Source organism: Palaemon carinicauda, chromosome 17 (assembly GCF_036898095.1).
Source record: "Palaemon carinicauda isolate YSFRI2023 chromosome 17, ASM3689809v2, whole genome shotgun sequence".
Taxonomy (NCBI): domain Eukaryota; kingdom Metazoa; phylum Arthropoda; class Malacostraca; order Decapoda; family Palaemonidae; genus Palaemon; species Palaemon carinicauda.
This window is the reverse complement of record NC_090741.1, coordinates 31,650,839-31,668,338: the sequence shown is the minus strand read 5'-3', so window position 1 is coordinate 31,668,338 and position 17,500 is coordinate 31,650,839. Positions and strand designations below refer to the sequence as shown.

The 17,500-nt window shown below is 36.4% G+C and overlaps 1 protein-coding gene across 1 annotated transcript in view; it reads right to left on the bottom strand.

Annotated features, from left to right (window-relative positions):
* Positions 1-2,718, bottom strand: part of LOC137656291 (protein Wnt-16-like) — a 34,350-nt gene extending 31,632 nt beyond the window's left edge. The window contains exon 1 of the mRNA XM_068390463.1: positions 2,616-2,718. Within this exon, the coding sequence (XP_068246564.1) occupies positions 2,616-2,718 (103 nt within the window). The remainder of the gene's footprint in view (positions 1-2,615) is intronic.
* Between the last annotated feature and the right edge of the window lie 14,782 nt (positions 2,719-17,500).

The window sequence follows — 17,500 nt, the reverse complement described above, 5'->3', positions numbered from 1 at the left end:
CCATCCATCCACCCAAACATTGGCCTTCCTCTTGTCTTCTCCCATCAACTCTTGCATTCATCACCTTCTTTAGCAGACAGCCATTTTCCATTCTCTCAACATGGCCAAGCCACCTCAACACATTCATATCCACTCTAGCTGCTATCTCATTTCTTACACCCGTTCTCACCCTCAATACTTCGTTCCTAACCCTATCTACTCAAGATATATCAGCCATACTCCTTAGCCATTTCATCTCAAACACATTCAATTTCTGTCTCTCCGTCACTTTCATTCCCCACAACTCCGATCCATACATCACAGTTGGTACAATCACTTTCTCACACAGATCTCTCTTTACATTCATGCCCAACCCTCTATTTTTTACTACTCCCTTAACTGCCCCGCAACACTTTGCATCCTTCATTCACTCTCTGACATACATCTGCTTCCAATCCACTATTTGCTGCAACAAGGGACCCCAAGTACTTAAACTGATCCACCTCCTCAAGTAACTCTCCATTCAACATGACATTCAACCTCGCACCACCTTCCCTTCTCGTACATCTCATAACGTTACTCTTACCCACATTAACTCTCAACTTCCTTCTCTCACACACCCTTCCAAATTCTGTCACTAATCTGCCAAGCTTCTCTTCCGTGTCTGTAACCAGTACAGTTTCATCCGCAAACAACAACTGATTTACCTTCCATTCATGATCATTCTGGCTACCAGTTTCAACCCTCGTCCAAGCACTCGAGCATTCACCTCTCTCACCACTCCATCAACATACAAGTTAAACAACCACGGTGACATCACACATCCCTGTCTCAGCCCCTCGCTCACAGGAAACCAATGGCTCACTTCATTTCCCATCCTAACACATGCTTTGCTACCTTTGTAGAAACTTTTCACTGCATGCAACAACCTTCCACCCACTCCATATGATATAACCTAATGACTTCCAACATTGCTTCCCTATCGACTTTATCAGACGCTCTCTCCAGATCCATAAACGCAACATTCACCTCCTTACCTTTTGCTAAATATTTCTCGCATATCTGCCTAACTGTAAAAATCTGATTCATACAACCCCTACCTCTTCTAAAACCAACTTCTACTTCTAAGATTGCATTCTCTGCTTTATCCTTAATCCTATTAATCAGTACTCTACCATAAAATTTTCCCACTACTCAACAAACTAATACCCCTTGAATTACAACACTCATGCACATCTCCCTTACCCTTACCCTTATATACATACATATATATATATATATATATATATATATATATATATATATATATATATATATATATATATATATATTATATATATATGCATATATTTATATATATATATATATATATATATATATATATATATATATATATATATATATATATATATATAAAACCACAAAGCATATTTCACGATTTGGAACACCTAAAAACCTGTTCTGAATTTCCCAGGGAGTTCAAGCGAGAAACTAAATATTCGATGCGATCCTAGATGAGTCTACATTGCAATCAAATGAGCAAATTATCCTCCCCACTTCCATCAGATTCTGTCAGAATCGGATCAGCGGAAACTTCAATGAGAATCTTATCTTTGAACGTGTAATGAAAGCAGAATCTTCAAAGGACTGTCGATAAAGGGAGATATCGTAATGGTACATTTAAAAAAATATAAGATATATAAAGAATCTGAAATAGTGCAATATTATCAGTATTATTATTATTATTACTTTCTAAGCTACAACCCTAGCTGGAAAAGCAACAGAGAAAATAGCCTGGTGAGGAAAGGAAACGAGGAAAAATAAAACTTTTAAGAACATTAAAATACATTTTACCTATATAAACGATAAAATCTTTAACAAAACATGAGGAAGAGAAGTAAGATAGAATAATGTGCCCGAGTGTACCCTCAAGAAAGAGAACGCTAGCCCAAGACAGTGGAAGACCATAGTACAGAGGTTATGGCGCTACCCAAAACTAGAGAACAATAGTTTGACGATTTTATGAATTATATCCTGACGGTAGTTAGAAAATTATTATTTGTCCTCTCTGGCTCTTATTTAAAAAGATATTTTCATCCGGTTTTACTTTCTAGTAATGTTATAACGCCAGCAATACCATGAAATGGATAGAAAAAAAATAAGACTTCACATGATCGACCGATTTATTGATAGATAATCTACATAACAGCTACGATATTTTTCTTTTTTTTCTAAACAACTATCACACCCTTATTTTTCTAGATATTTTCAATTTTCTTTTTGTTTTTACTCTTTTTTTGGGGGGGACACTTTGAGATCCCAATAGTAATTTTGCCTGAGTCAGTTACACGTCTGATTCATCAATTGATTGGCACATGATTGATGACAAGATAGCAAGATAGATGAATAACAATGCTAATGTCGACAAAAAGTACAGTACTCTTTTCCCTTCTTATAGGACACAAAGAATAAAATATTATAGACAGTAGTAATAGAATTATTTGATAATGTTAAAATTAACAGGTAAAGAATCAATAATAATAATAATAATAATAATAATAATAATAATAAAGCATGCAAAAGAAGAGTGGTCACACTTACGTTCAGCGAAGAGCTGGTAAAGTTTACACACGCACCGATCAGAGAAGCCTTCTTCTTCTTCTTCTTCTTCTTCTTCTTCTTCTTCTTCTTCGTCTTCTTGACAATATACTCCACTCTATCACTAATGGCATCATGCATTGCTTCAAACCCTTTCCTACAAACTTTGTGGGTTGCACCAGAATGCATCACAGGGAACACTGTCTTCACTAAACGTTGGCTTTTTTCCTTTTATATATTTTGTTTTAAAACACTAGTCGCTAATACAACCACAAATATATACATTTTGCTTATGAATATCATCACGAATATCAAGAATATCTTTCAGTTTTTCCATGGTGACGCTCTCAGAGCAGCCATCCTTACTTATATTAATTGTGTAAGCATAACCTAAACCTAAATTTCTATTTTTCTTTGCTACATTCCTAGCCTAGTCCTCAACATTATGCTAAACTGATCTACTATATTTTTTTTTTTCAATCACTTTCTGGGGTCGCTTTTTAGGTCTCACTAGCCCCTAACACTATGACAATTATTATATGTTTACTCGCAAAGCTACAACCCTATTTGGAAAAATATAATACTGTAAGCCCAAGGTCACCAATATGAAAAAAAATAGTCCGGTAAGGAAAGAAATAAAGGAAAGATACAATACAGTAGTGTGTCTAAGTGTACCCTCAAGCAAGAGAGCTTTAACCCCTGACAGTGGGAGACTATGGTACAAGAGATATGGCACAATCCATTCCTTCTCCTAGAAGGAATGCTTACCCTAGCTAAAGAGTCTCTTCTACTCTTACCAAGAAGTAAGTGTTCAAAATTTACATTGGAAAAGTTAACCCCGTAAGTGAAGAATTTTTTTCGGGTATCCTAGTGCTATCAGGTGTATGAGGAAAGAGGAGAATGTCTTAAGAATAGGCCAGACTATTCGGTGAATGTGTTGTCAAAAGAAAAATGAGCCGTACCCATAGAGAGGGATCCAATGTACACCCAGCAATCAAACTGAAAGGTGGCCGACCTTAAATAACCCATCGTTAGGATGGTTCGAATGTGAAGAGGAGGGAAATTACCGATATCACTCAAAGAAATGCGATGATGAATGAAAAATACAGTATATGAAAAGAGAGAAATTTTTTATTCTTTTAAGAAATGTGATTTAATATCATTTCGAAACTAATTCATCAAGAGATTTTATCATAACTTTTTATTTGAATTTTCCTATCCTATTTATTATTATTATTATTATTATTATTATTATTATTATTACTTGCTAAGCTACAACTCTAGTTGGAAAAGCAGTATGCTATAAGCCCAAGGGCTCCAACAGGGAAAATAGCCCAGTGAGGAAAGGAAAAACTAAAAGAATTTTAAGAACAATAATAACATTACAATAAATCTTTCATATATAAACTATAAAAACTTGAAGATAACAAGAGGAAGAGACACAAGATAGAATAGTGTGCCCGATTGTACCCTCAAGCAAGAGAACTCTAACCCAAGGCAGTGGAAGACCACGGTGCAAAGGCTACGGCACTACCAAGACTAGAGAACAATGGTTTGATTTTGGAGTGTCCTTCTCCTAGAAGAGCTGCTTACCATAGCTAAAGAGTCTCTTCTACTCTTACCAAGAGGAAAGTAACCACTGAACAATTGCCGTAGTTATTCTCTTGAGAGAAGGAGAATTGTGTGGTAATTTCAGTGTTGCCAAGTGTATGAGGAAAGAGGAGAATGTGTTAAGAATAGGCCAGACTATTCTGTGTATAAGTAGGCAAAAAGGAAATAAGCCGTAACCAGAGAGAGGGATCCAATATAGTACTGTCTGGCCAGTCAAAGGACCTAATTTCTATATAAAAATTTTCTTGAGTAATATCGTAGCTGACTATTCATATTAATATTTATGACTCGGAAATATCCTTCGTTTGCAATTTCCTTAGCAGTTCTCTCTCTCTCTCTCTCTCTCTCTCTCTCTCTCTCTCTCTCTCTCTCTCTCTCTCTCTCTCTCTCTCTCACACACATTATTATTATTATTATTATTATTATTACTATCCAAGCTATAACCCTAATTGGAAAAGCAAGATGCTATAAGCCCAGGGGCTCCAATAGAGAAAAATAGCTCAGTGAGGAAAGGAAATAAGGAAATAAATAACTGAAGAGAACAAATTAACAATAAATCATTCTAAAAAAAGTAATGTCAAAAGAGATATATCATATATAAACTATTAACAACGTCAACAACAAATATGTCCTATATAAACTATAAAAAGACTCATGTCCGCCTGGTCAACAAAAAAGCATTTGTTCCAACTTTGAACTTTTGAAGTTCTACTGATTCAACAACCCGATTAGGAAGATCATTCCACAACTTGGTAACAGCTGGAATAAAACTTCTAGAGTACTGCGTAGTATTGAGTCTTATGATGGAGAAGGCCTGGCTATTAGAATTAACTGCCTGCCTAGTATTACGAACAGGATAGAATTGTCCAGGGAGATTTGAATGTAAAGGATGGTCAGAGTTATGAAAAATCTTATGCAACATGCATAATGAACTAATTGAACGACGGTGCCAGAGATTAATATCTAGATCAGGAATAAGAAATTTAATAGACCGTAAGTTTCTGTCCAACAAATTAAGATGAGAATCAGCAGCTGAACACCAGACAGGAGAACAATACTCAAAACAAGGTAGAATAAAAGAATTAAAACACTTCTTCAGAATAGATTGATCACTGAATATCTTAAAAGACTTTCTCAATAAGCCTATTTTTTGTGCAATTGAAGAAGACACAGACCTTATATGTTTCTCAAAAGTGAATTTGCTGTCGAGAATCACACCTAAAATTTTGAAAGAGTCAAACAAATTTAAAGAAACATTATCAATACTGAGATCCGGATGTTGAAGAGCCACCGTCCTTGACCTACTTACAATCATACTTTGAGTTTTGTTAGGATTCAACTTCATACCCCATAATTTGCACCATGCACTAATTTTAGCTAAATCTTTATTAAGGGATTCACCAACCCCAGATCTACATTCAGGGGATGGAATTGATGCAAAGAGAGTAGCATCATCTGCATATGCAACAAGCTTATTTTCTAGGCCAAACCACATGTCATGTGTATATAGTATGAAAAGTAATGGGCCAAGAACACTACCCTGTGGAACACCGGATATCACATTCCTATAGTCACTATGGTGCCCATCAACAACAACTCTTTGAGATCTATTACTTAAAAAATCAATAATAATGCTAAGAAATGACCCACCCACTCCCAACTGTTTCAGTTTGAAAACAAGAGCCTCATGATTAACATGGTCAAAGGCAGCACTAAAATCGAGGCCAATCATACGAACTTCCCGACCACAATCAAGAGATTTCTGTACTGCATTGGAGATTGTAAGAAGGGCATCACAGGCTCCAAGGCCTTTCCGAAAACCAAATTGCAAACTAGGGAATAGATGATTACCTTCAGCAAACCTATTAAGACGTTTTGCCAGAAGACGTTCAAAAACTTTAGATAATATGGGAGTTATGGAAATTGGGCGGTAATCAGTGGGACTTGAGCTACCACAAACACATTTACATAGACAAGTAACATTACCAATTCTCCAACAAGTACGTATTATATGTAAGCGCTAATAATGTATTGTTTAAAATAGCACCTATTGGGTCACCAATCATTAGTAATTGGCCTTTGTTCAAAATTTCGAAGTTAATGAGGTTTAAAGGTTTAGTTGTTGATTTCAGTGTTTTCCTTCGATTTCGATCATGAGCCACATGGCTCGGTGTGGTTGGGGTCCGCGTTTGTCACAGGCTACTTGGCTCCGGCCATCTATGGAAAATAGTATTATTTGCTTTATCAATTATATTACTTTAAGGTTGGAGATTTAAAATGCATCATCAGTTAACATAATTTATATTGTTTCAGAAGTGGTTTTTGAAAATAAAATATGTGAAATGACATGCGATGAAAATTCATTGGTGCATTATTATAGTGATGTTGTGGTATATGTTTCGGCGTCAGAATGACAGAAAACTCCTAATCAATCAGTCAATCAAATTATCTGGGCAAGTCACTCACTTCCAAGCGAATCCTCTTCCCTGGTGACGATTGCTCAGTGCTTAAAGGTCTGAGTCCAGCTAGCTTCACCCTCCCCAAGAAAAAAGGAAATATTTCCTTAGCATTGACTCTTCGTATCATTACGATTTTATTTTTCGTTTCATGACCTGATGTCCAACACCTTATAGGCGTTCCCCCGGTAAGCTCTTCAAGAAATCCATTACTCTCGATATTTGTTCAATCAGTCTTTTGCATATTTACTTCGTTATTTGTAGTTTCGAAATAATTGTAAACACCTGGAAAGCAAACTGTATGAAGTATTGTCATCTCAGTATTTTGTTTTTCATTTACTAAAAAACTTCCACCAAAAGGATCTCATCATAACTGTGAGACCTTTAGTCCTCAAACATGTGGGGATGGGGGTAGAAGGATATAACCAGGTGGGGGTTAAAGATGAAGGTGGAGAAGTGGCAATTGGGTGATCTTAATGTATGGCTTGACGAGGTTTGCTTATTAACATTCATGAAGTGATGATGATGATGATGATGGTAATGCTCCTATTGATAACATTTAATATCAATGATTCCAACTCGCGATGAAAACGGGCATATATCGATCTAACATTGTTGTTAGGTGGTCACTGAACATCTTTGGAACATGGAATCTTCATCCCCCCAAATTAAATATAAATCTACCACCAGCTTGCAAAATAGTTAGCGGTATTGTTTGATCCTTGAGCACATCCAAATAACATAAAATATTGGATACAGACAATATATATTTATATATATATACACTTATATATACACTTATATACATACATACATACATACATACATACATATATATATATATATATATATATATATATATATATATATATATATATATATATATATATATATATATATATATTTAATCCTCGCACTTCTTTGACTGATATCGGTAATTTCCCTCCTCCGACATTCAATCCATGCTAACGATGTCTTGGTTGTTTAAATGTAAGGCTACCTTTCAGGGTAAGAAGGGCATGATATATCCAAGTCGGGTCTGGCGAGGCGACACCGGTTTTGTTGCTGGGTGTACTTGTAACTGGCCAGTCAAAATACCAAATAACTCTAACGGAAGTACCTCAATGGGGTGCTGGTGCCTTGGCGAACTTGCTACCACTAGAGCTGTCAATTTCGCTATTCTTGCTCACTAAACTTGATGTTTTATCACTTGCCTCAACGCTTTCAGGAGGTAAGTTGTAATCTTGATAAACTTCATTATCATAAATATCACCATGTATAGCCTGTTGACACTTCAGAATGCGCTGCTTTACGATAGATAAACACAATATTTAGGCTACTACAACGAGATGTGGTGGGTTGAGGATCATCAGCACACTCACTGTCACTGCTCGATATCGTCTCGAGTATTAACAATTCCTAAAAACAGGAAGTTCGGGAGACGTTCAAACGACACCAGCCTGAAATGTAAACAGAAGACTCGAGCAGGGCTGCCAACCGACTCGTTCACCAGCATTGAGATTTTCGGCAAAATATTGTTTTCAGAATGTGTATCGGCTGATTTTTTCTTTTTTGTGTTGAAATATAATGATAATAAGAATTTTAGTAAAACATAATTTGACACTCATGAGACGCTAAATAGAAAAAAAAAAAAATAGTAGTAAAATATTTACTTTTACAATGTTTCCTCCTCAATATGAAAACCCTTATCATTATCAATTACATTCTTTTCTACAATATTATTGCCTATTTCTAAATCTCTTACTGACTCTTCTAACAATATAAAAACAGTGAGGCTAAACCTGATAAAGTGAAATGTTTCTTGAAAATTGTGAATCGATAAACTATCAGTATTTTTTTATTTATTTCTTTTTTAGATTAAACTGCTTTTACAAAACTGATCCCATCTGAAATCTGTTATCGAGGCAACGCAAGCATCCGTGAAGCAAATGATTATTATTATTATTATTATCATTATTTTTATTATTATTATTATTATTAGCTAATAATAGGAGGTAGGATGCTATAATCGCAAATTCTCAAACAAGGATGAAATATGAGACGTCATGTTCAATCTCATGACAACCCGTTAGTCACTCGCCTTATTTGCATACAATGAAGGAAAGGAAACAAACCGAAAGGGTAGACACGACCACCAATTCCCTTCCGTGCCTACGTACACGTTGTCCATTGAATAATGCACGAAGGTTTGACATCGTTTCAGTCTTAAACAGGATTACCACTGTAATAACGACCGTATGTCTGGCTATGTACTTTCCACATTCTCCTCTGTCCTCATACGCCTAACAACACTGTGATTACTAATTAATTCTTAATCATTCAGGGGGTTAACTACTTCACTGTAGTTGTTCAGTGGCTACTTTCGTCTTGGTAAGGTTAGAAGAGACTCCTTAACTATGGTAAGCAGCTCTTGTAGGAGGACACTCCAAAATCAAACCATTGTTCTCTAGTCTTAGGTAGTACCATAGCCTCTGTACTATGATCTTGCAATACCTTTGGGGTAGCTCTCTTTCTTAAGAGCATGTTCGAACAAACTTTTATTTCTTATTTTTCTCCCTCTTGTTTTTTTTTTTTATTTCTATAGTTTATAGATGAAAGAGTGGTTCTTTTAATCTTATTGTTCTTAAAATATTTTACTTTGATTATTCATTACTTCTGTTGTACCTAATTTATTTCCTTATTTCCTTTCCTCAATGGGCTATTTTTCTCTGCTGGAGTCCTTGGGTTTATAGAATCTTACTTTTCCAAGTAGGGTTGTAGCTCAGATAGTAATATATATATATATATATATATATATATATATATATATATATATATATATATATATATATATATATATATATATGTATATATATATATATATATATATATATATATATATATATATATATATATATATATGTATGTATGTATGTATGTATGTGTGTTTGTATTCATGTATGTATGTATGTATTTATATCAATTTTTTTGCCAATGACTTCTTAGTCTTCTTTGCTGGCTACCCATCCAGGCAATGACCAAGCCCTGCGTTGCTTAACTTACGACCAATGGTAACCTATAGCAGGAGTATTACTGGTGTCAGCATATCATGTCTCAAACATTGGAAAAATTTCATGACCTTTGCTACGATACCATCCTCAAGAGTTTAAAGTCATTTGCCTTCATTCTGCTTCTGGACGTCATCCTGATTGGACCTCTCCCAGCTCTCTCCTAGCAGCCATCATACCAGCTAAGAACAAGCTTGGATCCGACAATGCCTTATCCTCCCCCTTTCAACCCCATGCTCTTGCTTGAGGGTACACTCAGGCACACTATTCTATCTTATTATTTTTTTTCTTCCTCTTGTTTTTTTGAATTGGTGTGTTGGGCAGGCTTAATAGAAGGGCCATGGATGCCTGGTGGTTTATCAAGAGGTTGTCTTTTCCTTTTTCTGACTCTTTTTCTTCTCAAAACCATCTTTACTGTCCTCCTTTCAGTTGAGGTGGCTATCCTGGAGGGTATTTAGCCTTGCATAGTGTATCGGCTCCTCCATGTTGACCAGTTTTTCCGACTTTTTAATATACTTTATGCATTTCATCAATCACTTTATTTATAATTCTGTACATATTGTTTTTGTTATAATTCTTGTTAATCTAGTTTTTAAGTATGATGTCTTTTTTTATTTCTATTAATTCTTATGTTGTCTGGAGACATTGAGCGAAATCCAGGACCAGTACGTCCTAGATTTCGTCAATGTCGTCTTCTGTATTGCAATATTCGTAGTCTTCATGCATATATCCAACACCTTGCAGTTGCGTCCAGACAGTATGATATTCTTCTGTGCTCAGAAACTTTGGTTTCTAATAAGAGGCACTCATCTGAGCTCCTTATAAGTGGTTTTAAGAATCCAATAATGTTGAAACATGATGCCCTCCCTAGGGCCAGGGGAATGGCGGTGTATATTAGGACCGAGTACCCTGCTTCTCAAAAGTCCTGCTATCAATGTGGATGTCATGAGATTCAGGTAATAAAAGTTTGTGGCAGGCATAACAACTTTTATTTGTGTCCGATCTACTGGAATCCAGACATGGATGATTCTATCTTCGTTTGTCTTCTTACCATTATAGCTAAGATAAAAGAAGATGATAGAAAGGCTTCTTTTGTCTTTGTTGGTGATTTTAATGCTCGCCATAGGGAGGGGTTAACTTCTATCTCTCCTACCGATCGCCATGGCTTAAGAGCTTTAGACTTTGTCTCTGAATCAGGCTATGAGCAAATCATAAATGAAGCTACTCACAGGTCTGGTAATTGCTTGGACCTCGTATACACTGACTCCCCAGGCGTTATAACTAGTAAGGTTGGTTCTCCAGTCGGGACATCTGATCATGCCTTGATTTCATTATTAGTGAAGACTGAGCAGCCTGTCCCTGATATATCAAATTCTTGTAGAATTTATATGAAATCCCAAGTAGACTGGAATGGGATTTTGCATGATCTTTTGTGCTTGAATTGGTCAAAATTATATAATAGTGTAGATCCTGTTGTCCCTTTGAATGAGAATCTAGTCAACATAATTGATAGGCGTATCCCTTCTCGTGTGCTAAGGTACCGAGTGAAGGACAAACCGTGGTTCAATGATGATTGTAGACGTGCTTATTTGGAGAAGCAGGAGGCCTATCACCTTTGGAAGGGTAACAGATCAGATTTGACCTGGAACAACTATACTCAGCTTCGAGCTTTTGCTCAGAGAGTTTATGCCTCAACTAAAAAGGAGTACAATTTAATCATAAAAGAAACACTTTCTGGTACAACTCAGGAACATAAATGGTGTTCTACCCTTAAATCTGCACTCTTTGGTGTAGATGCAACAGTTCCTCCTTTACTTAAACCAGACGGCTCAGTCACTCACTGTCCAAAGGAAAAGTCAACCCTTTTGGCTGATGTTTCTGACAGTAAACAGAGTAATGAAAAACTTGAACTTCCTCATTCCTGTTTTCCTGAGGCAAAACTGAGCAGTTTAGCTTTTCGATCTCGTGAGATTAAAGCTCTGTTGGTGGACCTTGATGCTTATGGAGGTGTAGACCCAATTGGTATTTTTCCTTTGTTTTTTATAAAGACAGGAGATTTCTTAGCTCCAAAGTTATCTGTTATTTTGCGCAAGTTAGCAAGAAGAGGAGCTTTTAGCACTTGTTGGAGAATTGGTAATGTTACTCCTCTATGTAAATGTGTTTGTGGTAGCTCAAGTCCCACTGATTACCGCCCAATTTCCATAACTCCCATATTATCTAAATTTTTTGAACGTCTTCTGGCAAAACGTCTTAATAGGTTTGCTGAAGGTAATCATCTACTCCCTAGTTTGCAATTTGGTTTTCGTAAAGGCCTTGGAGCATGTGATGCCCTTCTTACAATCTCCAATGCTGTACAGAAATCCCTTGATTGTGGTCAGGAAGTTCGTATGATTGGCCTTGATCTTAGTGCTGCCTTTGACCGTGTTAATCATGAGGCCCTTGTTTTCAAACTGAAACAGTTGGGAGTGGGTGGGTCGTTTCTTAGCATTATTATTGATTTTTTAAGTAATAGATCTCAAAGAGTTATTGGTGATGGGCACCATAGTGATTATAGGAATGTGATATTCGGTGTTCCACAGGGTAGTGTTCTTGGCCCATTACTTTTCATACTATATAAACATGATATGAGGTTTGGCCTAGAAAACAAGCTTGTTGCATATGCAGATGATGCTACTCTCTTTGCATCAATTCCATCCCCTGAATGTAGATCTGGGGTTGGTGAATCCCTTAATAGAGATTTAGCTAGAATTAGTGCATGGTGCAAATTATGGGATATGAAGTTGAATCCTAACAAAACTCAAAGTATGATTGTAAGTAGGTCAAGAACGGTGGCTCCTCAACATCCGGATCTCAGTATTGATAATGTTTCTTTAAATTTGTATGACTCTTTCAAAATTTTAGGTGTGATTCTCGACAGCAAATTTACTTTTGAGAAACATATAAGGTCTGTGTCTTCTTCAATTGCACATAAAATAAGCTTATTGAGAAAGTCTGTCAAGATTTTCAGTGATTAATCTATTCTGAAGAAGTGTTTTAATTCTTTCATTCTACCTTATTTTGAGTATTATTCTCCTGTCTGGTCTTCAGCTGCTGATTCTCATCTTAATTTGTTGGACAGAAACTTACGGTCTATTAAATTTCTTATTCCTGATCTAGACATTAAACTCTGGCACCGTCGTTCAATTAGTTCATTATGCATGTTGCATAAGATTTTTCATAACTCTGACCATCCTTTACATTCAGATCTCCCTGGACTATTCTATCCTGTTCGTAATACTAGGCAAGCAATTAATTCTAATAGCCAGGCCTTCTCCATCATGTGGCTCAATACTACGCAGTACTCTAGAAGTTTTATTCCAGCTGTTACCAAGTTGTAGAATGATCTTCCTAACAGGGTAGTTGAATCATTAGAACTTCAAAAGTTCAAAGTTGGAGCAAATGCTTTTTTGTTGACCAGGTGGACTTGAGTCTTTTTATAGTTTATTTATGACATATTTGTTTTGATGTTGTTAATAGTTCATATATGACATGTCTGTTTTGACGTTGTTACTTTTTTTAGAATGATTTATTGTTAATTTGTTCTCTTCATTTATTTATTTCCTTATTTCCTTTCCTCACTGGGCTATTTTTCCCTGTTGGAGCCCTTGGGCTTATAACATCTTGCTTTTCCAACTAGGGTTGTAGCTTGGATAGTAATAATAATAATAATAATAATACCACTCTGTCTTTCTCCTCCTTGAACTTCAACTTTATGTACTAACCATCAGTAACCCTTTTCCCGTGGAGTTTCCGTTGTGGTCTTAAAACTCTCTGGGGGCACTAGGTATCGCTGCACCGTCTAGGCTCCTACTTCTTCAGTAGTGTCTACATAGGATAGGGCTTAGTCATAAGTCACTGTCTCTTATAAAGTGACAACTAACATCTATATCTTTACTCTTATAAGTTCTTTGGTTCTAGCCCCCCTTAATAGTTAAAATTCTTAAAATGTTTTTACAGTTCCCTCGAGAAGTTGTATTTGCTACATCTAACCCCAGCCTCAAAATTTGTCTCAGGTTGCTCCTTCATAATTTTTTCGAAAAAAAAAAGTAAAAAAAGTCCCGTAGAGTTTTTTATTAGGGTTATTCTGAAATTTCATTTAAGGAGTGCACTTTCCGTAGACATTTTCCCCTAAATAGACGTAATTATTCAATTAATATTATTTAAATGAAAATATCAGTCTCTCGCGTAAAATGGGTAAAGTCAAAATAAAAGACACTAGTCAGGGATCTGACAATGAAGCCCGTAAGCAGGCTGTATGAAGTATCCTACAGGATAACTCCTGCTTCATCCATAAATTAACTAAATTCAATAACATTGATTTGGCTATAGCTGATGAAGCCACAATTGAAAAGATCATCCTCCCCAAAACTAAGGAAGCATTCATTAGTAAGAACTTTGAAGTCTTAGATCCCCCTCATCTGAATGCCTCACGCACCTTGGTCATTGCACAGGCTGAATATATTTTCTAACCTCTCTGAAGCTGATTTGAAAGTTGAAATGAACAAAGGAATAAAGTTAAAGTAACAAAGATCAACGAATTGCCAACTTCCAAATCTACCTTCAAAGTTCAACTAGAAACCATATAAATGGTGAGAGACAGCCTTACCAAAGGTCTGCTCATTTCCAGCCAATCATTCCCCCCCAAATACCTGGCCTCAACCATCCACCCATAAAATATGTTCACTATGTGCCTCATTAAAGCACTTTTGGATTGAATGCAACAATCAGCAAAACCATAAGTGCATCACATGCAATGGAGACCATCCAACCATGGCAGCAAGATGCCTTACTAGGAAATCCATGGTTAAGGACCAAGCAAAGGTTCTTAGAGACCAACAATCCAATATTACTCCAAATAAGTCCTTTGCACAAGCCTCAGCCCCTTCCAATTCAAACGCCTCCTCTCAGCCTATTTAACAGCATAACTCTGCAACAACAACCGGTAATGAACACTGCATTGATCATGGCTAACCTTAGCGAAGCAGTCGAGCTAGGGACTTTCCAGTCAATGGTTGATGCTTTCTATAAAGCCAATGGACTCCCACTGGTCAAAATACCTACAGAGGCTATCAAATTAGCCAATAAAGTATCATCTATGTTGAAATCTGACAAAGCAAATAACAATAACCCTCAACAATCTGTGACAATAAATGATGAAATAGATACAGATGAGATCAACAGGAAAAGGGTACCGAGTGACTCAGATTCTGATATCTCAGAGCCTGCAAATCCTGCTAAAAAACAGCCACAGCCCTCCACCTCAACATCTAAACCTGCAGACATTGAACTGCAAGGAGCCACTGCTCTCCCTACCCTTCCCCCCATGAAACAATCTAAACCTAAAATTGGACTAAAACTCTATATCTCTATCAATTCAGCAAACCCCCCTAAATTCGCAACTCATGGAACCATCAAAAAAATGATTTTTGAAAGCCATACCATTAAATATCTATTCACAGAAAAATACGATAATAACACAGTTACCCAATACACAAATGATGGCTCAATAGAACTGGACAAATACAATTCTAAGATCGCCCGGATCAGTGCAGATAAATACAGAAGGTTAAAGTCAGGATTTTATGACTTGACCAAAGGACAATTACCATAATGGATACCTTCACAGTAATTCAACATAACGTACTAAAGTGGACATTCCTCAGATGTAAGGAACTTATTAATATCTACTCCTCCCTCTTCCCTCACCTCATACTTCTTAATTCAACTGGAATTCCTAATTCCACCCGTATCAATATCTGGAACTATAATGTGTTCCAGTGTAACACCTCTGGCAAACAAAATGCTGGTACAGCAATAGCAGTTAGATGGGATGTTACTGTAAAGTTAATAGATGGTTTCAATCATGATTTGATTGCTGTCGAAATACAGACAGTACGGGGACCAATTATAGTCGCAACGACCTATTTACCCCCAGGAAACCCAGTATTTCCACAGCAGGATATATTATCATTGATGAGACGTAACATCCCTGTGTATCTGCTGGCTGATCTTAATGCAGCTCATCCAGCCCTTGGTTATAACAGAACCAACCCTATAAGCACATTAATCAACGGCCTGATGAATAGGAGCCTCATAAGGGTCTTAGGCCCAGATTTTGATACGTTTTTTTAACAGAAGAACCTCTAGTAAGCCCGAGATACGCCTTTCCAATAGATTTCACATGTTTAATTATTCAATTACTCAAGGCCCCTTAACCACATCAGATCATCTTCCCATTATTTTAAAGCTTACTGTGAAACCCATTATGGTAGTCGCTAATCCAACAATAAATATGAACAATGCGAACTGGGAACGTTTTAAGGACTCACTCGATGACTCTCTCTCTCTACTTTTGACGAACCCGATAACATCTTAAAGGATAAATCTTACATAGACGATAAGATAGCTTTCTGGTATAGGAGGATCAAGGAAGCATCAGAGCTCCAAATCCCATTCAAAACTCACAGGATCTTACCATATACCAAAGAAACAGATTCTCTTGAACTACTCCAGATCCGATATAAACAAGCCCTAGAAATAATTAATAATCGAGGTCCCACACAACAACTTTTAGAGTACATTCATAATATACAAGAAAGGATCAAAATAGAATCCTTCGAACTTATTAATACAACTTGGGAGGTTCTTTTAGATAAATGTGAAGATTACTATAAAGACTCTGCAAAATTTTGGAACATGATCAGAAAACTGTTAGGCTCAACTTCTCAACCTATAGCATACATCACCCATAATAACGAAAAAAAATCTATTCATCCCAAGATCAGGAGGTGATCTTCAGAGACATCTGGTCCAATATCTTCAAAATAAACCCAATAGAAAATCTAAGGTTTGACCAACAACATGAACAGCATGTCACTGAGACAATCCGTGAACATGCTGATCATATAATACCTTATGATTCAGTAGATCCTGGGAGACTTGACGAAGATGACCTTTTCCTCAAACCTATCCAACTTCAAGATATTATCAAAATGATCAAAAGTTTTAAAAACAAAGCTCCAGGCCAGTTTAAAGTAAATAAACTTATCCTTAATAATTTGCCAAATTAGATGCTCTCTTTTCTTTGCAACATCTTTAATGAAACTCTGAGTATGGGTTATTGGCCAGATTATTTAAAAAGAGCATTACTTCCCTTTGTAGGGAAAAGGGGCAAAGATCTCACCTCAGTCTCTAACTATAGACCAATATCCTTATTAGAGACTCCTGGTAAGATTCTTGAAAAAAAATTATTAAAGAAAGATTTGAGGATTTCCTTGAGGAAAATTTACTTACAAATAAAAACCAATGCAGATTTACAAGGGGCAAAGGGACCCAACTTGTATTAGCCCGTCTTCATGAATTCATTGCTGTCAAGTCAAGTCTTAGAGGTAGTTGTAACTTAATTTCTAGAGATGTCAGCCGAGCTTTCGATAAGGTATGGCACGAGGGTCTTAAATACAAGTTGGTAGAAGCACAACTACCAAAATTTAGCAACCAGATTATTATGTAACTTTCTTGACAATCGAGTGGCCATGATCAAGATAAAAGAATTTATAGGATCAGAGTTTCCGCTTCTGTCTGGTGTTCATCAGGGTAATGTTTTCTCCCCTTCACTTTATCACTGTTATATCAAAGATACCCCTCCTCCTGTTCCAGGTTGTCTGCAAATCATGTTTGCAGATGGCCTCACCTAAGTAATAACTATCCCTAATAAGAGCAAACGTATGCTACAAATAAAAACAGTCAGGG